This window comes from Loxodonta africana, chromosome 8 (genome assembly GCF_030014295.1).
Source record: "Loxodonta africana isolate mLoxAfr1 chromosome 8, mLoxAfr1.hap2, whole genome shotgun sequence".
Classification (NCBI taxonomy): Eukaryota; Metazoa; Chordata; class Mammalia; order Proboscidea; family Elephantidae; genus Loxodonta; species Loxodonta africana.
Window position 1 is genome coordinate 56,988,226 of NC_087349.1, and position 27,079 is coordinate 57,015,304.

General features: G+C 42.1%; 2 protein-coding genes across 13 annotated transcripts in view; one reads left to right on the top strand and one right to left on the bottom strand.

The window, feature by feature from the left end:
• The window catches only part of DMTF1 (cyclin D binding myb like transcription factor 1), a 58,317-nt gene extending 45,849 nt beyond the window's left edge, over positions 1–12,468 (top strand). For all 12 annotated transcript variants that reach the window (XM_003407171.4, XM_023544464.2, XM_010587298.3 and 9 more), the window contains 5 exons: positions 282–367; positions 1,935–2,090; positions 2,611–2,991; positions 3,613–3,751; positions 3,953–12,468. In XM_003407171.4, coding sequence (XP_003407219.1) covers positions 282–367; positions 1,935–2,090; positions 2,611–2,991; positions 3,613–3,751; positions 3,953–4,062 — 872 coding nt within the window. In that variant the 3' untranslated portion in view covers positions 4,063–12,468. The remainder of the gene's footprint in view (positions 1–281; positions 368–1,934; positions 2,091–2,610; positions 2,992–3,612; positions 3,752–3,952) is intronic.
• Positions 5,158–24,928, bottom strand: TMEM243 (transmembrane protein 243). Its single transcript, XM_023544461.2, has 4 exons — positions 24,640–24,928; positions 8,023–8,073; positions 6,985–7,089; positions 5,158–5,706 (listed from the first exon to the last, which is right to left on the bottom strand). The coding sequence occupies exons 1-4, from the start codon at positions 24,715–24,717 to the stop codon at positions 5,584–5,586; spliced, it is 357 nt and encodes a 118-aa protein (XP_023400229.1). The 5' UTR covers positions 24,718–24,928; the 3' UTR covers positions 5,158–5,583.
• Between the last annotated feature and the right edge of the window lie 2,151 nt (positions 24,929–27,079).

The window sequence follows — 27,079 nt, forward strand, 5'->3', positions numbered from 1 at the left end:
TTCCAAGGAGCTCCTGGCAGATTCAAACTGCTGACCTCTTGGTTAGCAGCTGTAGCACTTAACCCCTACACCACCAGGGTTTCCTCATCCCCGCCATCCTAGGTAAATCCATTAGCTTTTTCTTACCACTGTGTAGCTTAAAAAGCTTAAATGACATCAGGTTTCCAGGTAAATTATTCAAGATGAGATTGCTTTCATGATAAATCTATGTTTCACTGAGCACACTGGAGAAATTTTTAATTTGCAGAGTGTTTTATTTGTTGTCCTTGTCTTTTCCACAGCTTCAACAGACTCCCCTGCTGCTACTGTTGACTCTGAAACAATAACCCTAAACAGTGGAACACTACAGACATTTGAGATTCTTCCAGTGAGTAATAAATACTGCAAAAAGTTGATTTTGGTCATTTTTATGCATAAGAAAAAACAGTTGGAATAGATTTTAGGTTGCTAATTTTTTTTTTTAAATTATCATATAAGCAGCTACATCCATTAGTTGGAAGCCAGATAGTTAGAAGACTAGACATAAATCAGACTTCAACCTTTATAATTAAATTTTTCTCCTTACCTGTAATGAAAAAAAAAAAATGTCGCTGTCAAGTCAATTCCAACTCATAGCGACCCTGTAGGACACAGTAGAGCTGCCTATAGGGTTTCTAAGGCTCTAATCTTTCCAGGAGCAGATTGCCGTATCTTTGTCCTGCAGAGCCACGGGTGGGGTCAAACCACTGACCTTTTGGTTAGCATCCCAGTGCTTAATCACTGCACCATAAGGGCTACCAATAATATGCTCTTTTTATATATGAAAATGATAGTGCACATGGGTAGGATACACACTGTGGGAGTCATAAATTTATAACCAAAAGTTGGTCTTTTGTTTTGGGTTTTTTTTACATTTCACATTGGTTACTCGAGGAAGTTTGGGGACAAATTTATGAGTTGTTAAACAACACTCAGTAAAATATCATGCTAGCCACTGAAGATACAAAATTTAAAAGTCTCAGTCCTAAATAGGTACAGCCACTTCAGAAAGTCTTAACAGATTGTCAGAAGGTTAAGTATAGAGTTACCATATGACCTAGCAATTACAGTCTCAAGAATTCCAATCCCAGGTATATATCCAAGAGAAATGAAAGCATATGGCCACACAAAAACTTGTACACAAATGTTCATATACTATCAGTTAACCAACTTTTCAAATAAGAATCTTATTTTTCCTTCAGCTGAACATTGCTGTTGCTGTTGTTTTTCCTTAAAACAAAAAATAATTCCTAAAATTATACTATGAAAAATCTGTTCAAGTAAGTAAACACTGCTGATTGTGCCTTTTCAGAAATGTGACGCCTTTTTTTTTTTTTTTTTTTAACCAGAAGATTGCTACTGAGAAAGGATAAAGAGGGAATACGGGTGTGCTTTGTTACTGTACTAGAAGCAGTGGCTCATGTGACTACCACAGTGCCCTAAAACAGACAGGCTGAAACCGGATCATGGTGACACTCAGGAGTACAGAATGGGATAAATGCCTGTGCCTCAGCTAAACCACCATTCTAAGTACTGACTTAAACAATAAATATTGATACCATTTGTTTCATTCCCTACTTGCACTTTTAGGATTATTAAGTACATTCATGGCTAGTAAATTACAGTCAGTCCATTTTTGCAAGGTCCCTGGGTGGTACAGACAGTTTGTGCTTGACTGCTCACCTAAAGGTTGGCAGTTTAAGTCAACCCAGCAATGCTACAGAAGAATATCTCGTGATGTGCTTCCATAAAGATTACAGCCCAGAAAACCTTATGGAGTTCTATTCTGTAATACTTGGGGTTACCATGAGCCGGAATCCACTCAACAACAATGGGTTTTGGTTTTGGGGTGTAAAGGTGGGTTAATCAGTAGTCTGCTGCACCTGTGTTAAACTATCTCTTTCTTTTTCCTTTAGTCTTTCCATTTACAGCCCACTGGCACTCCAGGCACCTACTTACTTCAGACAGGCTCAAGCCAAGGCCTTCCCCTAACTCTGACCGCTAGTCCCACAGTAACCTTGACAGCCACTGCTCCTGCCTCTCCGGAACAGATCATCGTCCATGCTTTATCTGTATGTTGCATTACATAAATTCCTTGGTTTTTCTAGTTTATATAGATTATGTCACTAGAGATAAGATTTTCCTAGTATTTATAATACTGTAGAACCCATGTGCCTTCAATAGCATTATATCTAGGAGGAAAATAGATTTTGAGCACAGTTCAAGTATTTGAGTACTGTTAGGGACCAGGATTAGTTGATCCAAAATTATAACATAGTCCAGTTATTTAAACAATTCTTCCTACCACTATTGTTCCAGAAAATTTTGCACCATCACTTCTGCCTTCCCTGGGGTTTATCTTTCATCCCGTGTCTCCTTATATGAGACGAACTTACATTGGAGGAATAGAGACATTAGGAGAGCAAGGACCTCAGTGGGTAAAGGACAGGGGTTGCAGAAAAATCGTGATAAGAACAATACAGACTCAGAGGTAATGGGGTACCACCTATAGATGTCATTTGTTGCCTGTAACCTAAATTTAGTAGGTACTTCTTTATTTTGCCATTGATAGTTTTCTTTAATGTTTTATAGCCAGAACATTTGTTGAACACAAGTGACAATGTCACAGTGCAGTGTCATACACCAAGAGTCATCATTCAGACTGTTGCCACAGAGGACATCACTTCTTCCATATCCCAAGCAGAACTGACAGTAGATAGTGATATTCAGTCAGCTGATTTTCCCGAGCCTCCAGATGCGCTAGAAGCAGACACTTTCCCAGATGAAATCCATCAGCCTAAGATGACCGTAGAGCCATCATTTAATGATGCTCATGTATCCAAATTCAGTGACCGAAATAGCACAGAACTGATGAATAGTGTTATGGTCAGAACAGAAGAAGGAATCTCTGACACCGACCTTAAACAGGAGGAGGAATCACCCTCTGATTTAGCCAGTGCTTATGGTACTGAGGTAAGTTATGCTTAAGGGAACTTAACGCCCTCATGAGTTCCTGTCTCAAGCCTCAGATCTGCAGTTTGGAAAGGAGCCTAGAAATAATTCAGGGGGAACAGCCTCGGGTACCTTCCGTCTATCTTTAGACCCACAGAATAAAGTGCCAACTCCAACCTCGGAAGTATCGTTGCCAGCAGATGTGGGCATGCAAAGACATCTTGTGGCAGCCAGGAGGAATAAGAAAACCATGTCCTGTCTTACCACATTCCTCACTAAAACCTTTTCCCTCTCTACCTCCAACAGACTGAGAAATATTTATTGGAAATTTTTCCTAAGGGTGGTTAATAACGAGCTGTATAGGTCTTCAAGATTTGGCTTGAGAACCTCACCCAACAGTGTAGCAGCAGTGTTTCTTGTTTATGTAACCTATAAATGAATTGGTTTTTTAAAGTTTCTTTTTGCTGATCTTTGATACATTAAACTATGAGGTTAAGATTTCTTTTGTCCATTTTTTACGACCTTAACTTTCATTTTATATTCTAATTTAAAAACGGATAACATTTGAGATTTAAGTCATAACAAACCTAGAAGTATTTGGGATGTAAGTCAGAATCTCTCTTTTTTTTAAATATCATCTAGGATTTAGAGTCTCCTATAGAAGAACAAGTTGATCAAACAACAATCGATGATGAAACAATACTTATTGTACCATCACCACATGGCTTTATCCAGGCATCTGATGTTATAGATTCTGTCTTGCCTTTGACAACACTAACAGGTACTGTAGCACAACCCCATATGTGCCTGATAAATCTTAAGGGAAAAACCAGGCAGTCAGACATTTAATTCAGTTGTTCTAGTCTTTCTTGATCCAACAATGAAGGTACATTAGTAGAAGAGTGTTTAATCTAAATTCTTGAAATAGAATAGAGAATGCATACATACATTTAAGACTAACTTGTACCTTAACTTACTACAGATCCCATACTCCAGCATCATCGAGAAGAGTCAAATATCATTGGATCATCTTTGTGCAGTCCTGTTTCAGAAGACTCAAAGGATGTTGAAGACTTGGTAAACTGTCATTAGGTGATTCTTAGAAACAGGGTAGTTTAAGCAAAGAAGCCACACTGTTGATTGTAACATCTCCAATCTAGGAGCAACTCCCAAGAGGCTTAATTTACCATTCCTCTGGCTTTTAAATAACTGTAGTGCTTAAACCATGCACATTGTTGCTGCTATGACTTTTTACCTCCTTTAAGTATAACATCTGAAGCCCAGTTTATAACTGTAGTTTTGGAGTGTGGGGGCTTTAACTGCATAGATCTGTATGTTTAGTGTTAATTTGTCAGTGGGGAACTTCATTCACTTCAGCTACTACTGCGAAAATTTTAAAAGCACCAAAGCTTAACCACTCTGGTTTAAAAGCAGGAGTCGTCATCTCTAAAGATTAGATATGGCTCTCTATCCAGTCTTAATAAAGTAGGCCTGGTTATATTCCAGGGAAGTCACATCAACATGGTCTAGAGCTTATCAGTGGCCTTCTTAAAAAAGATTAGGAATCATTAGTTTGAGACTTGACGAGAATACAGAGAGACCTAGGAGGTGACTTTGTGGCAGTTACTTTGGGTTTACCCATTGCTGGCAGTGGGAGCTGATTTAGGCAGGGTGAAGAGGAAAGCATTAAAAAGGTTAAGAAAAGTCACTACAGGTTTTTTTAAGTTACTTTTAAAGGGAATATAGATGAGAGTAGTAACAAACCACACCAGAAGCTAAGCAGAACTTTCAAATCCCCCCCCCCCGCCCACCACTGTCATCAGTTTACCAAGTTAGCACTTTGAAGTAAAATTAAACTAAATTAGGAAGGTGGTAATGTTGCCTGCCCTTGATACCATGATTGTTTGTTACATGTTTTGCTGTATAAATTACCAAGAAAAGTTGAGGGGGACATTAGAGTTTTCCATTCATTTAGTGTATTAGCTGGTGGGGTACAGCGTAAACTTCTCCTTCTCAAGCAATGCAATTTGAAACAAAACAGAACAAAATTTTCTACAATAAAAGGAAACAAATCAAGAGTCATTCCTATACTGGAGAAGGTTTAGCCTCTATAGAAAAGTCACAAAAAACCTTGTATAAATTATTTTATTTATTATTGTAATTAGATCTTCACAATCAAAGTTGTCTTTTCACCGTCTGTGTTTTGTTAACGTGATATTAAATTGTAGTTACAAGCGAAAGTTGGTTGCATAGGGAACAATAATTGTATATTCCGTTTAACAGAAATAAAAATATTTGTCTTAAAATGCAAGATTTTGTTACATAGCCTTTTCGCCATGCAATTACATTATAAAAAATTTAATTTCAAAGGTGAAAATTACTTGTGCTATTTGAACTTTGAGTTGTTGGAATGTTAAAGCTTCTTAAAGAAAAAGCAAAGTGATCTATGATATGTCTCCCCTGCAAGAGGGAATTTAGATTTACAATTAACATGAAAATCATGTATCAGACTCCTCCTACAGGAGATTCTGCAGCATACTTTATCCAGCTCTATTCACAGTCCTCATATACAGTTTTGAAGAGTTCTGGTAAGTATTTTTCTTCTTGGCAGCCTCACTTTCCCACATCATGGAAGTACAGGTTTGCACATATACATAACATGATAATAGAAAATAAGATATAGTAGATTAGATTTCTAAATTTCGGTTCTAAGTCTCCTTGCCGATACCAGTAGATCTAAAAGAAGAAGAATTAAATAATTTTAAATGCAACCCTTTTTCCATTGTGACCAGTTCTGTCAGTATATACTTTTTCCCCTAAATTAGACAGTCTTAATATTAACTTACATTCTTGAGTCTAAAATGGCCATAATTTAATTTTTATTATCATTTAAATAGTACCAGTGAGTTTTCACATCCAAGATTATCCTTACTCCCGGGTTTTCCAGTTTTGTTTTATATTCAAACCTGTAGAATATCTGTCCACCAATCATGGCAGGGACAAATTCCTCCCAGGAATATGTATCTTCTGGATATATTTCAAATAATATAAGTAAAAGGTATAACTCTTTAGGGTACTAGAAGGGAGGATGATTTTTAAATTCATATAATTGATTCAGAGTGCCAATACAAAACAGGGCTTATATAATGCATACAGGAATCTAGCTCATTATTAGTCACTCTAGGCTATGGGTGGGAGGATAAGAGGAGGAAAGCATCTCTGTCCTCTAGCTTTGTTCCAAAGTGGGATGGATGGGCCAGCTTTTTCCTCAGATTACAGGAGTTTAGCAGATCAGTGAATTAAAACAGGTAGATACGTCTTCTAGTTTAATTTTAATTTAGATAAGCAAATTCATTGGTAAATCAAAACTGTTTTTAAGGGTTTACTGTTTTGATTCTGCCTCTCCCTCAAGGGAAATGAAACACCCAACTAATGGATGAGCACTTGGCAAATACCCAACAGAATCCACCATTATTCTTTAATTATTCTTTAGCATAAAAGAAGGGCCTCTCCGTGGTAAAATTGAACGTTCTTGTGAGATGGATACAACTGTAGCTTTAGGCTTCCAAGGAGATTTGGTGTTAATTACCTCCATCTTGGGAGATAAGCACAGAGACTAAAATAATTTTATAATTATTAGAAATACATCCAAAGTGCTCTCTCTTCTCCTAAGAGCATATCTGCGTTTCCCAAGGTCTACTGGGCCCTGTATATATATAGTCCTTGAATGAGGTGGAATTAAATTTAAATTATATCAAATCTTTAGTCACCTAAAGTCTTTTAACTTTTTTTGCCATCAGGGCAAAAGATTGGCAGTTTGAATCTAACCAGCACCCCTTGGAAACCCTATGGGGCGGTTTTTCTCTGTCCTATAGGGTTGCTGTGACTCCAGTAATGGGTTTAGGGGGAGATAGAGACAACTTCCTTTTTGTAGACCAGGGCTGGGAATCTGTCCTTATAAGCACAGTCAACTTTAACCCCTCAGGATACTATATTTAGTTAAATAGTACTCACCAGTATGCAGGCAGTAATACTACTCAAAGAGATGCAGACAGCAAAAAATATATTCAATGGTTTTGGAGGTAGTTGAGGGAAAACAAAAGCACTGATCAACGTTACCTGTGTGAAGAGAAATTACGTAAAGCCTTAAGAATATTTCTTTTAGTACTTTCCTTCATTTGTAAAAGGAGACAAAACGTCATACAGCAGTAAAACTAGCAAATCTCAAAATAACCTCTTCACTAACAAGGATTAGAGATCATTTACCTCTTCCCCAGGATTAATGATTATACCAGAAAAAGTTCTACTTACTTTGTTACTTTGAGTACTACTAAAAATCACTATAACCAAAGTTGATTTTATGTGACATCATGTGTACTACTGAAAGATGGGTTTTTAATACCCTATTAGTTCTCTATTTCTATCACAGATAAAAGAATTATATCCATTCTTTTTTATTTAAAAAAAAAAAAAACATGGAAACAAGCTTTATCAAAATTCTCTTAACAAAGTTAATGAAAATGTGCCACAGAAGTGTGATTCTCAGATGACAGGAAATACAGTTTTGTTATTTTATCTGTATTATTCAGGATGAAAAATTACTACACACTTAACCATAACCTTTTAAAACTTGGCCAAAGGATGGATAATGTTCTTTAGGAACAAAATTAAGACATTAGCAGAAATGAGAAAGGCTGGAAGCAGGAAATGGATTGTGACAGAAGGGAGTTGCTGGTAATCACTGACATTTTTACAGATTTACTAGGCAAGCAAATGTGGCCAAGTCAGTCATCTGAAAACCAAGTTGTTTGATTTGTACCATTTTATTTATTCGACTGAGGGATGGAGGTGAGGATTAAATTAGCTACGCCAATTGCAGTTTTGTTGATGGGAGCATTGCTTTAACTGTAGAACACTTCACATGTTCATTGCTGGTCCCTTTTAAGTTTGGTTTTAGTTCTGTTTGTTTTTTTTACTTTACTTGAGCCACAGTACTGAAGTTTTCCAAACTTTCGCTAAGAGTTGAGGGAAGCACAAGATAAAGATACTTACTAGAATCAATAAGGATGTTAAGCTGCCAACAACTAAATTGATGATTCGGTCCTGAAAGAAAAAAAATTTTTGAGCGATATGACTTGTACCCATGGTACTTTCACAGCAGTACAATACTGGGCTTTGGGGTGATTGAGAGTGAAGAAGCCAATATTGTGAACCTGATGCATACAAGTGTCAGACAGAGCAAAAGCATACTGAGCCCTGAGTGGTAAAGGCACTTTGAGAAGGCAGAGGGGCAACTGAGGAAGGTGTACTGAAGAGACAGGACGTTTATACTAGAGTCTTAAAGACTGGGTAAGATTTGAAAGGGGCAGGGAGCTTTACAAATAACGTGCCACTGGGAAAAGTATGAGCAGGGGATAAGGGCTGGGATGAGCCACACCAGAGCCTTGGTGGAAGGTATCAGGAACCAGACTAGATGAAGTGGAGCACTGAGGATTTTGGACGTATTAACGTGTGATACAGCCTAGGTTTCCTTGTCTAATGTAATCTAAAAGTAGATCCTACGGCCAGAAGGGATCATAGAATGCCAAGGCTGAACGCGACCTCAATGACCAAGTCCAGTGGTTTTCCAACCTATTTAATAGCAAAAGCCCAATAAACAAGTAGAATAATTTGATTGCACAGGGAGCCAGGAGTCCTACCCATCAAGTTTTCTTGTCACCCCTATCTCCATTCCAACCAATTCCACAGAATGGTTTTTCAAACTTCTGATCTAATCCAATCCCAGTTTTCCAAGTTAAGGTAAATGCAGGTAGGCCTGGCATGGTTAAATTGTTTGCCTAAAACCATACAGCAAGTTAGAAACAATAACTGTTTGAAACCCAGGATTCCCAAATTCAGCTCACTGGTTAGGTGTAGTTTCAGAGATAGACTAAAAAGTTTATATAGTAGGTTAATACAAAAAAAAAAAAAAACAACCAAACCTGTTGCTGTTGAGTCGATTCCAACTCATAGTGACCCTATGTGACAGAGTAGAACAGCCCCACAAGATTTCCAAGAAGCAGCTAGTGGATTTGAACTGCCGACCTTTTGGTTAGCAACCAAGCTCTTAACCACTGTGCCACCAGGGGCTCCAATAGGTTGGTAGAAGTTATTTATAGAGTTTACAGAATGAGGTGGTGAGGGGTTTAAGACCTGGTTAGTAAACACTAGTGCCAATGAGAATAGCAAGCAGTCCATTTCTGGGAAGTCAAAACTAAGTCTTTAATGAATCAGGAGTCTTGAAAGACTGTTTTGGTAACATCTGGGCAGAGAACAGCAGGATATGAAATGGGAGATGCCAATAAACCAAACCTCAGGAAGCACACAGAACAAGCAGAGAGCAACAACTGAGCCCTCATTTGCAAAGTGTCCACTTTTAAGGATAAGAATCCAAAGAATAGGCAGAGCTGAGAGGGAAGAGTGAAGGAAAGCCCAGTATTGTATCAAGTCTGGCTGATTTAACCAAGGATTAGCCACAACTCTCCAGACAAAACAAACCAGTTGCCGTCGAGTCGATTTCGACTCATGGCTACCCTACAGGACAGAGTAGAACTGCCCCCATAGGGTTTTCAAGGAGCGCCTGGCAGATTCTAACTCCCGACCCTTTGGCAGCTGTAGCACTTAACCGCTATGCCACCAGGGTTTTCCGTGACAAAGGCCAGTGCAATTCTCAAAGGTTATCTAGGTCAAAAGAACTATTTCAGCCACACTCTTAATAAATTTAGAGGACTCAGGCCTTACCACTACCTGGGCTAGAGAAGCCTACATAACACACAAGAATCTGAAGTTAAGACCATTTGTAGGAGAAAAGACCCAAGGACACACCACCTATCACTATCAACTTATTCCCAACCCCGCATAAATATGGTGTATGGTGAGACCATTTTTTAAAAAATATAGTATGTGTATACAGCTAAACTGGGAGCCCCTTGGAGCTCTGGTGGTGCAGTGGTTCAGCACTCAGCTTCCAAGCTCACCAGCAGCTCCATGGGATAAAGATGTGACAGTCTGGTTCTGTAAAGATTACAGCCTTGGAAACCCTATGGAGCAAGCTCTATTCTGTCCTACTGGGTCACTATGAGTCAGAATCAACTGGATGGCAATAGGTTTGGGGTTTTTTGTTGTTACGGAATCCCCAATGTTTTCTGCCTTGTAAAAAGTTCAGCTAAGCCAACCTTCTCTTCCCTGGTCTATTGAGAGAAGTCAGCAAGTATCGGCTCCCATCTCTTAAGTCCAGGGATTTGGATATCTCACAACAGCCCTCACGTCAATAGAAGCAAATGAGCATGTTCAGTTGACAGGTAAACTATCTCCAAACAGCACAGAAGTTGCCCACCAGGATCAAAGCAGTGGAAAAAATAGTAATGATGGAGGGAGAGTATGCAAAGAGCTTTCACACAATTTATCTTCTAACAAATTGTGGGATGAAGATGGTATTACGACTGTTTCACAGGCTCAGGGAAACTGAGAACTTCCCCAAGATCTCAACAGTAAGTGACAGAGACAGGAGTCAAAATGCCAGGCCTGCTTTCCCCACTAGAGCAGATTCCATTTATACCCCTCACTGTAAGAACAACCTAGAATGCTGCTGCTGGTGGTCTAGATAAAGATGTCTGTCAAATGGGCAGATACCACCTCACAAAGCCAAGTTAGCAAAGTACTACAGTAAGTGTGTCTTTCAGGAACGAAGATTTCCTCAAGTGATTTTTCTACATTGCTGAACTTCCTTATGTAAGCATCACTGTTGAAGCATTTTGATGAAAATATGTTTCAACTTTAGTGAATACTTCCTTGCCTCCCTTCTTAACACAGTTCACTGAACAGAATTCCAAGTCATCTTCATGAATATCAGTTATTCTATTAGGTTATAATTCAGTCATCCACTCTGGAGCTCTCAAGGTTAGATCAACTATTTAGGATATGGTCGAAATGTTTCTCAGTGTTTCTTCTTTCTTTGAGCTAAAGCTTTGGCTTCAGGCCTTCTGCTAATCAAAGCAATCAAAGGATTCCAGGCCAAGGACACAGCAGAGTTAACTCTGGAAGACTTTCCACTTCTAATGCTATAATTTTGCTACTCAAAGTGTGGTCTACAGACCAGAAGCATTGGCATCACCTGAGAGCTTGTTAGAAACAGTCCTAGGTCTTGCCCCAAACCTACTGGATGATAATCTGCATTTTAGCAAGACCCCCAAGTGATCCATGTGCACATTTAAATTTGAGAGGCACTGTTCTGAAGTTCAGAGTCTAAACCATTTCAGAGATGAGTTCAAATCATAGAAATTTCTAGGCCCAGAGATTACTCTAGGGATATTAGCATAAAGAATGTCCTGTTCCTCAGCTTCTAGTCTTCAAAGATAAAAAGATAACAGAATAGTTAAATAGCTAGGACAGGGTTTTCAAAAGACAGTGATGGGGTTAATGTGCTCCAAATCAGAGCTAGAGTACATGGAGAAAAGAAAATGTAGCATTTAAACTTTGCTGTTCATGGAATGAACCGAAACTCAGGTTATTTCCACTTCTACAACTGGTCTCTATTAAATCAGTTATTTAATTTCTCATAGAAGCTAGCTGTGCCTCCCCAGCTTTTTTGATTATTATTACCCTATTTCCACCTACCAAAATTGTCCTCCCCTGCCAGAACTTTAAACCTTGTACTGTAGCTCATTTTCACTCCCCAAGGAAGCGTGACAGGATCAGAATCAGTCTTAATCCTCATCTGCAGAAAGTCAAGCTGGGCTTAAGGATATCCCCCCTGTAATGGATTGAATTATGTCCCCCCCAAAATGTGTGTATCAACTTGGTTAGGCCATGATTTCCCAGTATTGCGTGGTTGTCCTCCGTTTTGTGATTGTAATTTTATGTTGAGAGGATTAGGGTGGGATTGTTAACACCACACTTACTCAGGTCACCTCCCTGATCCAAGGTAAAGGGAGTTTCCCTGGGGTGTGCCCTGCACCACCTTTTATCTCTCGAGAGAGAGAATGAAAGGGAAGCAAGCAGAGTTAGGGACCTCATACCACTAAGAAAGGAGCACCAGGAGCAGAGCTCGTCCTTTGGACCAAGGGTCCCTGCGCCTGAGAAGCTCCTCAACCAGGGGAAGATTGAAGACAAGGACCTTCCTCCAGAGCCAACAGAGAAAGCCTTCTCCTGGAGCTGACTCCTTGAATTCGGACTTTTAGACTACTTCACTGTGAGGAAATAAATTTCTCTTTGTTAAAGCCATCCACTTGTGGTATTTCTGTTACAGCAACACTGGATGACTAAGATACCTCCCCAAGACAAATACTCAACAACAGGTATAGAAACAATTCAAGTACACAGATAAAAATATACACACAGTGTATCTTTGTGAAGGCTTCCACATATACCTACTGAGTCATTTATTCATTCAAAAGTTGAAGACTATCTTCCAGATGCAAATAAAACTATGAGTACAAACCATCTCTATCCTCCAGAAGTTTACTATCCAAAGCTCAGCAGGGCACTAAGAAGAAAGGAAGTTAGGTATCTTGAGCAGTTGGGGAGAGATTACCAGAGGAAGTCAAAACCTGACGGGGGGACTAGCAGATGAGCAAGAAGGAAAGGAAAAGTGGTTCACGAAGAGGGAACTCTACGGAGACCCAGGCAAGAGAAAAAGCATAGCTGTTACAAAAAAGAAATGGGGTGAATCAAGAAAGTTGATAGTTGAACAAGTTTCTCTCCACTTGCACGATGCATTCCAGCTGGGAGGAAAGAAGAGCTGGAATGCAACACGCCAGTGGAGAGACTAGCCTTAGCCCAAAGGAGTCACATCTTTGAAAGGCGAAAAAGAGAAATAGATGAACATATATGCAAATAGTTTCTACCTGGGATGGCAGAAGATAACCCTGTGAGGCAAGTGAAGAACATATTACCTCCATTTTACAAATGCATTCCTAAATTCACTGAGACAATGATTTGCCTAAGGTTATAAAAAAAAAAAAAGTTACACAGCCAGGTAAATAGCAGAAGTCTCCTATACAATGCTCTCTGCAAAATACAAACCTAATGAGTACTTCAAAAAGCCTACGCATCAGCCGAATACCCATGGATGCTGAACTTAGTCAGGAGACCAAGAAGTTCTCATCTCAGTTCTGCTATTGGCTAGCTGTGGGACCTCAAAAGGATCCCTTCACCCATCTGGGTCTATCAAATGAGAGGACTGGCTAAATGATATCTGGTCCCTTCCACTTCTCATGATTCATGGTTTTAGGTCATCAGCTTCAGACCGCACTTAGCCAGCTAGAAGGCCTATTCCCCTGTAGTCAAAAAGCAAGAAGCCACCAATCTTGCTTGGTCAGTCATTAGCATCTCAATTTAAGACAGGTAACTACGAACTCATTTCAAATGCTCTGATAGTAATGATGACTCTGGGAGGAAACTGGCAGTAACATCTGAGATAACCCAAAGCCAGTCATTTGTCCTCAGCTACCTGGAAATAGCCTGTGTTGTGGGTTGAATTGTGTCCCCCAAAAAGATACGTTGAAGTCCTAACCCTGGCACCTGTGAGTGTGACCTTATTTGGAAAAAGTGTTTGTAGATGTAATTTGTTAATATGAGGTCATACTGGAGTAGGGCTGGCCTTATAAAAAGAGACACAGAGGGAAGACAGCCATGTGAAGATGGAGGCAGAGATTAGTTATGCTGCCTTAAGCCAAGAAACCCGGGACCATCAGAAGCTACAAGAGACAAGGAAGGATTCTTCCCTTAGAACCTTCAGAGAGAGCATGACACTGCCAACACCTTGCTTTTGGACTTCTACCCTACTCAACTGTGAAAGAATAAACTTCTGTTGTTTTAAGTAACCCACCCAACTGGAATTTTTCATGGTAGCCCTAGGAAACATCCTGATTCTCAACAGTTTGGAATGCCAACAGTGACATATGTGTTCACCCTTCATTTCTCACAGCAACTTATGCTTTGCCTACTTCCAAGATGGATTTGAAGGGCTTGTGCTACCGTAGTGAAATCCAAGTCCATCGGGGACCAATAAAACCAAGGCAAAATTTCTAGGAAAGATGGAGGATGGAAAGAAGGTATAAAAGAATTTACAGGAAAAAAAGTGGGCTAAAAGAAACGTTTCTGATTTAAGCTCAAATTTTAGTACAAAGAATCCTGGCAGGCGAAGAGGGAAGTAAAACGGGCTTTAAAAATGTTATCAATAATAAAAGTAAGCACACTGCATCATTAAAAACCCACTGCCGTCGAGTCGATTCCAACTCATAGCGTCATTAGAAGAAGCAAATTTTTCCTGGCTTAAGAATTTGTTGCATGGGTCTATCCAAATACAGAGACACAGAAATTATTGATATTTCATACACTGGCCCATAAGAAAAGCTAAAGACATAATGTGAAGTCATAGTTCTTAAAAAGTGAGATGTGGGCAGAACATTTATCAGGTGGGGTGGCTGAAATGCCCTGTCAATCTGACTACTTATTCTTAAGAATTCAACTCGAACATCATCTCCACTGTGAATCCTTTCCAGACATGTTTTCCCTCAAGAGGCTTGTTCCTGTCTCAGGGCTTCCAGATCACACCATCCAGGCTTTACATTTAAACACACATAGACACACAAACTTGTTGCTGTCGAGTCAATTTCAAATCATGGTGACCCCATGCATGAGAGCAGAACTATGCTCCATAACATTTTCTCGGCTGCAGTCTTTTACAGAAGCAGATCACCAAGCCTTTCTTCTGCAGTGCCTCGCCGGGGGGGGGGGGGGGGAGGATTTGAACCGACAATCTTTTGATTAGTAATCAAGTGCAAACCATGTGCACCATCCAGGAACCCTTTACACTTACAACATCACAATAAAGCACACTGTCTATCTCCTCCACTAGGACTGACAGTTACTTAAGGGTGGGTAAGTTAGCATAGTTATTTTCCGTCCATAAAGTGTACACTGTCAGTGGTCTATAAATGCTGGTTAAATGACAGAATCATAAAACAATGGTGGCCAAGAGCATTTTCCTTAGAGTGCCTCTCACCAATAGGAGTTACTCTTATCACTCATCTGGAGCCTAACCTGTCAGTAATCTCAAGCTTCCAGTCAGAATCCTCTAGCCCTCCACCCTTTCCCCCCTTGCTGCCCCTGGATCTGGTCTTCACCCATGTCCATTGACTGGAACCTTCCCTATCTGTTACACCAAAGCACTCCAATCTCTGACTATATGGTTGGCAGTTTCAGCAGTGCACCCAAGACTGGTGGATGAGTTCATCTGCTCTTGATACTGTGAAGGCCTCATCTGGAGTCACTCCACCCCCACCAACCACTTCTATGCTTCAGAGCTAGGCTTTTATTTAAAGCCTGTGAAGCCATTAACCTGTCCTAACTGTAAACACCAGTTTACTCATCTGTCTCCTCTAGACTGTAAGGTCTAGGAGGGTATGTTCATGGTTGTATTCTGAACCATTGCTTATGGCAGTATGGCTGAAATCCAGCCCAATGCTGCACTCTCCAAGCTGTGTACCTTGGCACAGGGCTGTGTCCACCCAGAGGAAGAAACACCTTTCTCTAATTCCGACAAAGTACGACGAAGTCATGATGTGTGCCTGTGGGAGCTGCCACTACCCAGAGTGGAGATACCTTCTTCAAATTGTACAAAGGCACCACCACAGTGCCCACACATATTAGATATTCAAATGTTAGGTGAAAGAATAAGCTAACTGGGTTCAAATTTGTGTTTTTTATCCTCAGCTGGCCCATCACGATGGTTTTCATTTTGAGTCTCTCTGCGGAAAGTAGTCAAAACTTCCACCTCTCCTCAGGCTCCAAATTCCACTCTTGAAACCTTTACCAGCAGCAGACATCCTTACCAAAAAAAAAAAAAAGACACCAACGAAAAAAGGAAAGCTCCTTCTCACCTGTCTTCATCCCTTCCAGCATGAAGAAAACCGAAATGTGGCCTGCTCCTTTGCCAGTCCTGCACCTATTCCCTTGCTCAGTTATCTCCTTTGTCACCTCTATGTTGAGTCTCTCCCTCATGGAGTCCATCTCTGGACCAAAAATTTCAAGTCCTTCCAAACATCAGAAGAATGTCCCATCCACCCTGCTTCCCATTTGATCTTAGGCACTCATTCTCCATTTTTTTCTACACATTAAGTGTTAGGAAGAAACTAAAAACAGAGTAGATGAAGAATGACCAGTGTAGAGATGGGGGAGCTATTTTAAAAAGGGAGGTCAAGGAATTCTCTCTGAGGATGTGACATTTGAGCAGGGACCTTTATAAGAAAAAAGGAATGAGACATACAAGTATGTGGAAGAAGGATACTGCAGATAAGCGAGTACAGCAAGTATAAAGGCCCTAAGGTAGGAATGAGCTTGGTGACCTGGAATAACAAAAAGGAGGCCAGGGTGACTGAAGCTTAGTAGACAAAGGAGAGAGGAACAAGGATTTAATGCCTTTCTATCTTCGCTATTTGCCTAACTCACAATAGTTACTTCCAACCCATAGCACGTTTCCTGGAATGTAGTATGCACTTAATAATTGAATGAAAAAATGCCTGCATGTACATTTAACAACCTGCAGCCTATGGAAGAAAATCAAACTCAGTACAGCACTGCAAGACTCTTCGTCAGGCCCAGCCTCTCCTCTGCCTGATCCTCTCAAGTTCTAGTGTCCAGTCACAATGGAGCACTCCCAGTTCTCTCACCATTTCCTGTACCTTCCTGCTACTACTCCTTTTACTCAAGCTGAGCCCCTGTTTGGGGCTGTCACCTCCTCCTTGGTCAAAAATCTTACTCTTGCTCCACAGTCCAAGGCTTGAAAGTCATCTGACTTGATGCCTCCAGAAGAATTACTACTCCCTTCCTCTAGCACTTTGATTGTTAGGTCTCCATCCCATTTATATTCAGTACTCATCCTCTCCACCTCACAAGGTCTTCAGATCACTGGAAGCAGTGATTATCTTCTCTCATGCACAGAGAAGGGCAATATATTCTGCATGTATTAAATGTCCAAAGGACACGAGCTTCCTTCCTACAACTGTTTTCCTGAACTGAGTGATTCAGACCCTTGAGCCACACCGCTTACAATTTTGCCTCCAAAGTTTTGCATTTCACAATTAATGGTTCCTATTTTTTATACCATAAATAAAAGATTGAGTCTCAGAAACAGCTTTCCTTCTCTTCTTCCAAATCACAATGGAAAACTTCATGTCCTGAAAGCTCTGGAACTGGTCCAGTCAGAGCCTAAGGGGCAGTCTTCTAAGAATAAACATGGTGAGAGGACATGAAATGTGGGAGGTTTCCCCAGGGATGCATGGTTTTGCATAAGCAGAGCTGCCCCTCACACTGTCACCACAAACCACCACAGGGAAAGCATCTACATGGGTGGAGCATGAAGGGGATGTTTTGCCTCACTGGCTACTATGACGGTACAGTGAACTCTGACCACAGGTACTACCGTTCTGAGACTTCCCAAAGAAAACAGTGGACTTTGAAATGGTTCCAAGAATACAGGATGTGTGAGAAGAGATTTATGAGAATGTAGACACACCTACCCTCATAACTCTCCCACTCTGAACTCTCCCTCATTGCTACATGTGGCTCTGAACACCAGTTTTTTCCTCATTTTTATCGAGAAAGTGTATTTACAGACATTTTTAAGTCTTCCCTTATTTCACATTTCTCAGTTGTGGATATTTTTGTACACCCATCCTACGCTATTCTTTTCACTGATACATATGCTTGAAATATATACATATTTTTATTGAAGCACTATTTGTGGAAATCACATTACAGTGGAAAACAAACCTACTAAACATGTTTAAAGGGGAAAATGTCCCCTAGAGTTGGTACCACAGAAGTGCCCTCACTCCAAGCTTCAGAATGGGAGGCACAACGCAAAGCAAAGACCATGAGCTTAGAAGCCTGACCAACCTGACTTAGATTTATTCTCCCGCCATATGCCCACCTTGTGGCGGCTTTAGGTAAGTCACTTAGCTTTTTAAGCCTTAGTTCCCCTATTTGTACGATGAGTCTAACATGCAAGGTTGCCATAGGATTAGGAGATAATACCTTTAAAGCCCTAGAACTGAGTACCTGGCATTCAATAAAAGGTCAGTAAATGTTAACTAATAAGGTATTAACATTATTTTTGCCATGTCTAATGGGAAGTCTTGTCAATGAGAAATTAAGAGCTAAGTAGGAACTGAGCTGGCCCCATGCCCTGGGTGGTCATACATCCAATTTCCAGGACAGCTCCATTTTCAAATACATTCCATTGCTTCTATAGAGACGTTCAGGTTTGTCAACCCACATATCCCTATGGCAGCTCAGAAAATATAATCACTATGAGTCAGAATCGACTCAATGCCATGGGTTTTTATACCTATACCTGGTCTTTGGACAGACAAAAAAAGATTCAATACAGCATACCCAGCCTATCACTACAGACCTGTAAAAATCACCTCTACAAAGAGGAAAACTATGTAAACCACCAGCTTCTGGGAGGCTGGGCCTCAGTTTAAGGTGTTTTATCCTTGTAAACCCTATAAAGCAGTTCTACTCTGTCCTACAGGGTTGCTATGAGTTGGAATCGACTCGATGGCATTGGGTTTGGGTTTTGGTTTTTTGCAGGATACATTACCCATTTACAACTGGCCTCTTTGCTGTAGCCTGCTGGGGAGAGGAGAGAGAGTGATGGCTTTATTTGCATCACAGCCTGAAGCACCCCTTCCTGTCTTTTGTATCCAGCACTTCAGGTTTCAGAACACCAGCCCTGCTTCCTACTGTGGTGCAGAATGCCCCTAAGAATGCAGGCTACTTCCTGGTGATGCTAAATTCTCACTTCACTTAAAACTTAATACACATAAAATCAAGAGATGAGTGAAGCATTGTGCCTAGTGCTAAAAAAGAAATGAGGAAACTGGCTCCTGTTCCTTGGGTCTTATACTCTAGCCAAGGAGGCAAGATCTGTACAAAGCCCTGACAGCACAAGGGGCCTGCAAGTGCCGAGGGGCATCTCTGAGGTCAGGGTTTGCAGGAGGGAAGCATGACTACAGGCTGAGTTGTGAGGGTAGTTGTAAGGTGGAATTAGATGGAGAAGTCAGATACTTGCAGAAGAGAGGACACTTCAGAAAGGAGAACAGAGTTTGCGAGGGGCAGGGAGGCTGCTAAAGGAAAGAAGTCAGTGGAGAGTGCCAGCCTGGACACACACAGAGCATGTGTAAGGCTGGTAGGTCTCAATGTTCTGTGGCATCAACGTTCCTTGAGCAGACTTCTAAAAATACCAATGCCTGCACCCCACCCCCAGAGATTCTGCTCTGGTTGGAGGAGGGAAAACAATACAGCAGGAAAGAAAACAACCCTGGCATCTGTTTGTCCTGAACTGCTTCACCAGCACAAGAAACAGTAACTAAGACTGGCCAGGCAGCTGGATGAGAGGAGTTTCCAGTCCCTTGGGTGACTAGCTTGCCTTTGAGGGAGACAGGAGCTCTGCTCAGAAAAGCACCGTCAAGAGGAGAGACACTAGAAGCCTGCGCTCCTTGTAAGACAGACTCTGCGTCTCTAGGCCAGGGGTCTGGGGGCAGCAGGCACAGACACAACAATCCTAACTACAGCTTTATTCTTAATTAAGCAGCAAAAGCCCAAAAATGGGCATGAAGTAGCACTGTAATCTTACACTATCATTTGCAGAGGCCAAGTGCTCCAAGTTTAAATTCCTTACAGAGACCTTGTTTTTCACCATTTTTGCTTATTGGCTTTGGTGGGGTAGGGGGAGAAGGGAGGGATAAAGGAAGAATGCTTTAATATATGGAATTTTTGCTGGTTGACCTGAACCCTAGGGTCCACTAACTTGCCCCCTATACAGAGGTTCCCCCTCCACGTTATCTGCTGGGAGTTCAGTGTATACACCTACCCCCAAAGTTACTCACTTTTGTTATATCACATCCAGGAAGAAATAAAGGGACAATAATTGTCACCACCCTTTTTAAGGGAGGAATCATTTATTTTTGTGATCATTGAAAATCAACAGAGTAAGCTGGTGTAGTGTAGTGGCCTCCTTTTCCCATTTGCACTAGCTACAGTGCACTGGGAAACCCTGGTGGCGTAGTGGTTAAGTGCTACAACTGCTAACCAAGAGGTCGGCAGTTCGAATCTGCCAGGCGCTCCTTGGAAATTCTATGGGGCAGTTCTACTCTGTCCTATAGGGTTGCTATGAGTCGGAAGTGACTCGATGGCAGTGGGTTTGGTTTTTTTTTTTTTTTGGTTATGGTGCACTGAGAGTAGTCCTGGTGGCGCAGTGTTAAGTGCTCGGCTGCTAACTGAAGGGTCACCAGTTCGAACACATCAGCTGCTCCAGCCGCTCTACGGGAGAAAGATGTGCCAGTCTGCATCCATAAAGATTACAGCCTTGGAAACCCTCTGGGGCAGTTCTACACTGTCCTCTAAGGTAACAATGAGTTGGAATCAACTGGACAGCAATGTGTTTTGAGTTTTATGTATACTTATACTGGCTTGCCTTCTCCCACTGGGAGAACAGTTCTGCCCTTCCTCTCCTTGAGTCGCCAGGCTAGATTAGCTGAAACTGTTTTCAGATGATTCTGTGGCCAGCTAGCAAATCAAGATCTCTTGATATCTCTCCATTATAGTTACAAAGACTGCTCAAACTATGTGTTGTCCTAAAGCAAACTTTTAAAGGGCAGGGGAGATAAGGAAACCTTCCATGTTCAAACTCACACTAGGGAGGATAGGGAAGTGGGAAGCAGAGGAAGAAGATCCCTAGAATACCAGTCTACAAAGGGTGTTCTGTAGAATCTTGTCTCATAAATGTCCTTGAGAGGAGGGTAAGGCATTGAACCTAGGGTTGAAAAGACCCAGCACTACCAAAGTAGTTCAGAAAGCATTACTTACCCACCCTCTCCAACTATAGTCACAATGAAAAACAGTATATTAAAGGTTCTAAGAAGTCCTAAAGAAAAATGTTTCACAAACATGACTATGGAACCTCCTTTAAATAATGAGTCACCGTTGTGTTTCGGAAATTCGCTAATTCGGTAGCAATAGCCACATACATTTACTGAGTGCTTGAAATGTGGCTAGTCCAAATTGAGATGGGCTGTAAGTGTACAACACACACTGGATTTCAAAGACTTAGTATGAAAAAAAGAATGTAAAAATCTCAATTTTTATTACATGTGGAAATAATATTTTGGATATAAAGGATTAAATAAGATACATTTTTAATATTATTTCATCTGCTTTTTACTTTTTTAAATGTGGCTATTAGAAATTTTTAAGTCATAAACGTGGCTCACATATTTCTGTTGGATAGCACTCCCTTAAAGAATGCTAAACTACAGGGCAAGCTTGTAAACCGTAGATATATCTTATTAGCTTAGCATCTGTGGCACACTTGTTGTTCATTTGAAACAGGTGTACTACATCATAGAATTTGGGAGTCTGTGAGAACAGGTGACGCAAGCATTTAGATATTCTGACCAGGAATTGCATTCTTAATAAAACAGCCCAGCTGGCAATATATAATCCAAAAGGTATCAAGGAATGAAAGATACACTTCTTACAAAGCTTTCCATTTTTTCCTATTATCCCTTAGATATTTATTGTTAACAACACAGAACTGTTTCTCTTTGCCTTTTGTTCCATGACTGTATCTGTAAAGTCATTCCTAAATATCATGCTAAAGATTGAATAATTTCCGAGTTTCAATAACTGACATCAACTACTGCATCAAGTACAGGTAAAGACAGAAGTTCCTTCAGGGATTTACTCATGAAGGTGCTGCTCTGGGTTATATATTTATTGTTCTACAATACTAATCCAGGATCTTTCGTTCACTACAGAATTTTGGGCAAATTACTTTACCTCCTATTTCCTGTGAAAGGGCAATGTTAGACTACCTAGACTGCTTTTAGAACCACTGTGGCATAGGCTGTATAATCAAGTTACTATTCACTCTACCATGTAACTCATGAAAAGGAGTTTGGTGAAGCATTACCATAAGTGAACTAGTTGTGTGACCCTGAACAAGTAAGACTTTTCGAGATCCAGCTTCCGTAATTATAAAATAGAAACAATAATAGCCATCTTATAAAGAAATTCAATGACCAAACAAGGATAAGCTGAATGCTAGCATGTTGCCTGGCACTGAAGAAACACAAACATTCCTCCAGACTCTTCACACGATAACTTTTTGAGTTTCAGTTGTCTTTGCTTTAAAGTTAGACAATAGCCCTAAAGCTCAAGTCCTTTCTAGAAATAAAATTGAAAGGCTATATATTGTCAGTTGTTATAAAGCAAGTAAGATTACTAAAAGGTCAAAAAACTTGTCACACTATGATAGGAAGTGGATTTCCCCCTCAGAGGTGGCAGCTCACCAATATTGTTTCCACTGCAATGTGGCTATTGTGTGTCCAGTTTCCTGGCAGTATAAAGAGAACTGGGAACACCCTCACACAGGGGCCAGAGATGGGTTTCTCAGGGTCCCCATTAATCCATCCTGCTTTAGCAATTACTGTCCTGCATGGGACTGGCTCCACAGCCTCCACTGTAATGTGTCCTTTCCTTTCATTATTGAGGCAACACTCCTGTACTGCCCACCTCAGACTCTCAAATAAGATCTCTGCTTGCTGTCAATAAAAGACCAGAAATTAAGATGTCTCTCCCCCTCCAGATTTAGCTCCTCAATTTATTAAAAACAAAAACCTGTTGTTTTCTCCCACCCTCAGACCAGGTATCTCCTCCTTTCTCCACTCTGTGGAGTTTCTCTATATTCAGTCATCCTGTTAGTCTCATGGAGGGAACCAGAGGAAGCAATTCTGATAGATCTGAAATTATATTTTATTCTTCACTTTTTTCTCTGAGCAGCTGGATCTACTATCATAATGTCCTAAAGTTGCCTACATAACACGGGGGCTATATAACCTTGGACTAAACAAGTACATAATAAACAGATATATTTGGAATAGTAAAGTTCTTAGATGGGTTTCAAATGAATCATAAGCAATAAGAAACAAAGTTATTGGGCATTTTGGTCTAAGTTATTCAGAAAACATCAATATTTCTAAGTGTCTACATAAATCAACAAGTCCATTATCAAGTCATCTACCTTTATATTGGAGGCTATGAAGTTAAAGGAGGCCAGAAGTCTGGATTACCTAGAACTCTGATCTGTGTGCCAATGAGTGTGGGGAGAGACTGAACATGTGAGGGATTAGGACAGCTGGGCAGCCAAGTGCCCCGGGTCCCACCCCTCCAAGCAGTAAGCTGTCTTCACAACCTAGGCCCCAAATCTCCTTCTAGCTGAATTCTTACGTATAACATAAGGGCATTCATTTCAGAAAGCCCAAAGCTATCAGAGACTCAGGATGGAGAAGCCATTCTCTTTGCTCTTCCCCAAGCTCCTTGAGTAAAAGTGACCACTCTCTACTCTGTACCCCAACATGTCCCTGTCATAACACTAACAGCACTGCATCACATTTGCTGACATATTTCCCCCACCTGACTGGGTCTAGCATATTATGCTCAGTGTTTGCAGAAATAGGAACATCTACTGGACTAGAGCCAAGATTCTCAACCCAGGTGCACTGTGGGCTGGGGTTATGCAAAAACACAAGGTAAACAAGGTGCATCTTCCTGGAGATTCATCTTAAAACATTTTCTTATCCAAACACTTTGAGAAGTGAAAGCAAAATCCATATGGAATTTTAAAAATAAAATAGAAGTCTTGGGGCAGGCTGGAAGTTTCCAGATTCAGGGCTATGTCCCAGACTGCCAGGTATACAAGTGCCCTGTTGTTCTTGCTGGAGGGTGCCTGCTAAAGCTGAGGAATCCAAGAAGCTCTGAGCTCTTAAATGCCCTACTTTTTGAGAAACTGAAAGCACTCTGTCACATGACAAAGATCACCACTACCACTTTTTAGGTGGAAAAACAGGCTAAACTTGCCCGAACTACTCAGAAAGTTAATGCTTAGGGCAGGAAAAGTAGCTCTCTTCACTTGTTGGCCCAAGGCATCACACATTTAAGCTTTCTAAAAAGGTGTTATACCTTTAAAAGCCTAGTGTAATGTACTATATAACTTGTTTGGACCCAGAGATTCTTTACCCACTTCCTGAAATAGAGCTCCATCATCAAAATAACCCTCCTTTCACACGTTTCCTTTTCCCTTCCTTAGCTGCTTCACCGCCTCAACAGAAAACACAGCTCCATGAACACAAACCACAAGCACCTCTTCAGCCCCTTCTCACAGCAATCTTAGGCGCACACCTGAAGCCGGGCTCCAGGGCCCTTTAGGTCTGCTATTCAGCTGAAGACGTGATTGTGCAAACGTCACAACAACATTTCCTCCTGAAAGGGGCTTCCGCACTCCCCTTGAAGGGCCTCCTACAGCCCAGAACTTTCTGAACTTTTCTCCACTCAGCCTTCTAGGCTACTGGCCAACCTAGTCCCACAGAAGGAGAGGAGTGGCAGGGCAAACACCTTGGGAAGGAAAGCAGGTTTGAACAACCAGCTCGCTCTTCTTTCAAGTCCCCTCAGGAGCCGCAGAAGGGCCCAGTGAGGACTCTTGGAGGAAGGAAGGGAGACAGGCAGGCAGGCAGGCAGACAGGCAGACACACACCCAGGCCTGGAGCCACGGTCCCCGCTTACCTTGGCTGATGTCTCTCCGAACAGAGGTCTGTTGTCCAGGCCACTGGTGCCGTAGGTCCTGGTAGAAAAGTCCTCCATTTTTTAGTTCCTTCACTCTCCCCAAGCACCTCAAAACCAGGCCAGCATTACCTCCCGAAGTCTCGGGTCCACGACTCCACACGCGTGTTCACGGAGCACTCATAGCCGGAACGCCCAGGTCAGGTCGGGGAAGTCGGCTGGCGGCGGCAGGTGGGCGCTCAGGCCCGGGGGACGAGGCTGCTCCGCCCAAGCCCCGCTCTCCTCCTCATCCTGAGCAGCTGCCGCGGAAGTGAAAGGAAACAAAAACCGCGTGGCCGACTCTTGGCGGGGCGCCCCCGCCCGGGCATCTCCCACTTCCCTAAATCTCGGCGCGCTGCTCGCCCCGGGGCAGCATCTTGCACAGCAAATCGGTTACCCACCGCCCCCGGAAAAACACTATCCCGTGACACACACACACACGCACACCACCATTTCTTTTCACAATAATTTCCAGATTTTCTACAGTGAGCACGTATACCTTCATGCTCAGAAAAAAAAAAAAAAAGTTTAATGGACGAACGGATTACAAGCCACTCTCCAAGCCCTCCCACTTTCCCACTCCTTCAGTTCCGGAGTGGCGGGAGAAGGGAAGTTGCCGGAGTGGAGCCGAGCGCTCCGCAGACCCCTTCCGCAGCGCTGCGGGTTCGGGTCGCAGCAGTGGCCACGCCAGGCAACTTGGATCCCGTCGCATTTGTTGCATCTACCCGAGGGCCGGCCGGGCCCTCCGCAGCTCTCCTGGGAGCTGGGCTGCAGCCGCGACCTGGGCAGAGCGAGCAGGAGAGAATCCCGGCTCCGCTCTGCACAGTGGGTTGCCCTCCCGGGAAACGCTCCGCGCCTGCAGGCCGAACCTCGGCGTCCCCCGCCGCCCGCACGCCGGGGAGTCCTGGTCGCGCAGGGGACTCGGGCCCGGGTCCACACCCCGCCGAACTCGGAGGCCAAGGCTCGGGAACGCTGGCGAGATGCGTGAGACAGGAAGAGACCTCCCGCGCTGGCGGAGAGCGGGCGCACAGGCTGGGCACGGTGCTGCCGTTTCCCAATCCCTGTCCACACACCCGGACCCGTGGCCACTGTCGCAAACCGCCGGGCCCGCCCAGACCACGTCAAGGCCCAGGCCACCAATCCCGCGGGCCAAGACGCCGCATTGGCTGCGGGTCTTTATTTCTAGAATTGCCAGTTTGTTCCCCGTGGGGGGACAAATCTCGGCACCTGCACGTTTCTCAGCCTTTTAGTAATTCGGAGTCTGTGCGATCCACGTGGGCAAAGAACACTTTTGAAAATAGCTGTGCATATGGTTGGAAGTATCTTAAAAGCAATCGGCCTGCTTTAATCACCTCTGTCTTTGCACCTAGGACAGGACAGGAGTCACTGATAATTTTGGTTTTGAGTTGTCTGTATGTTTGTCTTGTTATGTTCTGTGATAGGGATCTTACGTCGTTTCCAGAAACAGTCTGGAGGTTATACCTGCTAGGGAGTTCCACTTGTCCACACAGCATGCCAATGATGGTGCTGACTGAGCATATTCGCAGCCATACAGAGCGTTTTGTGTGTCTGCCTCTGGGTTTTAGGGCATAGGGAACTGGAAGTGGACAGGCCATCAAAGGTAACATAGTGTCAGTTACTGCATTGGGATTATCTATAAGTATTCTGTCAAGGATTTCATTTTACTTGGATCCACAATGAACATCCGTGGAAGCAGCAGTCAAGAAATCAAGAGACCCATTGTGTTGGGCAAATCTGCTGCAAAACACCTCTTTAAACTGTTGAAAAGCAAAGATACCAACTTGAAGACTGAGGTGCACCTGACCCAAGCCATGGTGTTTTCAATCACCTCATATGCGTGTGAAAGCTGGACAATGAATAAGGAAGACTGAAGAAGAATTAACACCTTTGAATTGTGGTGTTGGCAAAGAATATTGAATAATGCACAGACTGCCAAAAGAATGAACAAATCTGTCTTAGAAGAAGTACAGCCAGAATGCTCCTTAGAAGCAAGGATGGGGAGACTACATCTTGCATACTTTGGTCATGTTATCAGGAGGGATTAGTCCCTGAGAAGGAAGTCATGCTTGGTAGAGTAGAGGGCCAGCGAAAAAGAAGAAGACCTGCAACAAGATGGACTGACATAGTGGCTGCAACAATGGGTTCAAGCATAACAATGATTGTGAGCATGGCACAGCACCAGGCAGTGTTTTGTTCTGTTGTACATAGAGTCGCTGTAAGTCAGAACCGACTCTGTGGCAGCTAACAACAATAACATGAGTGTTCTGAAAAAACGCAACCGTGCTGGAAACACATAGGAAAATCACATCAGACAAAATGGTGGACAATCACACAATACTGGGAATCATGGCATAGCCAATTGACACACATTTTGGGAGGCCAC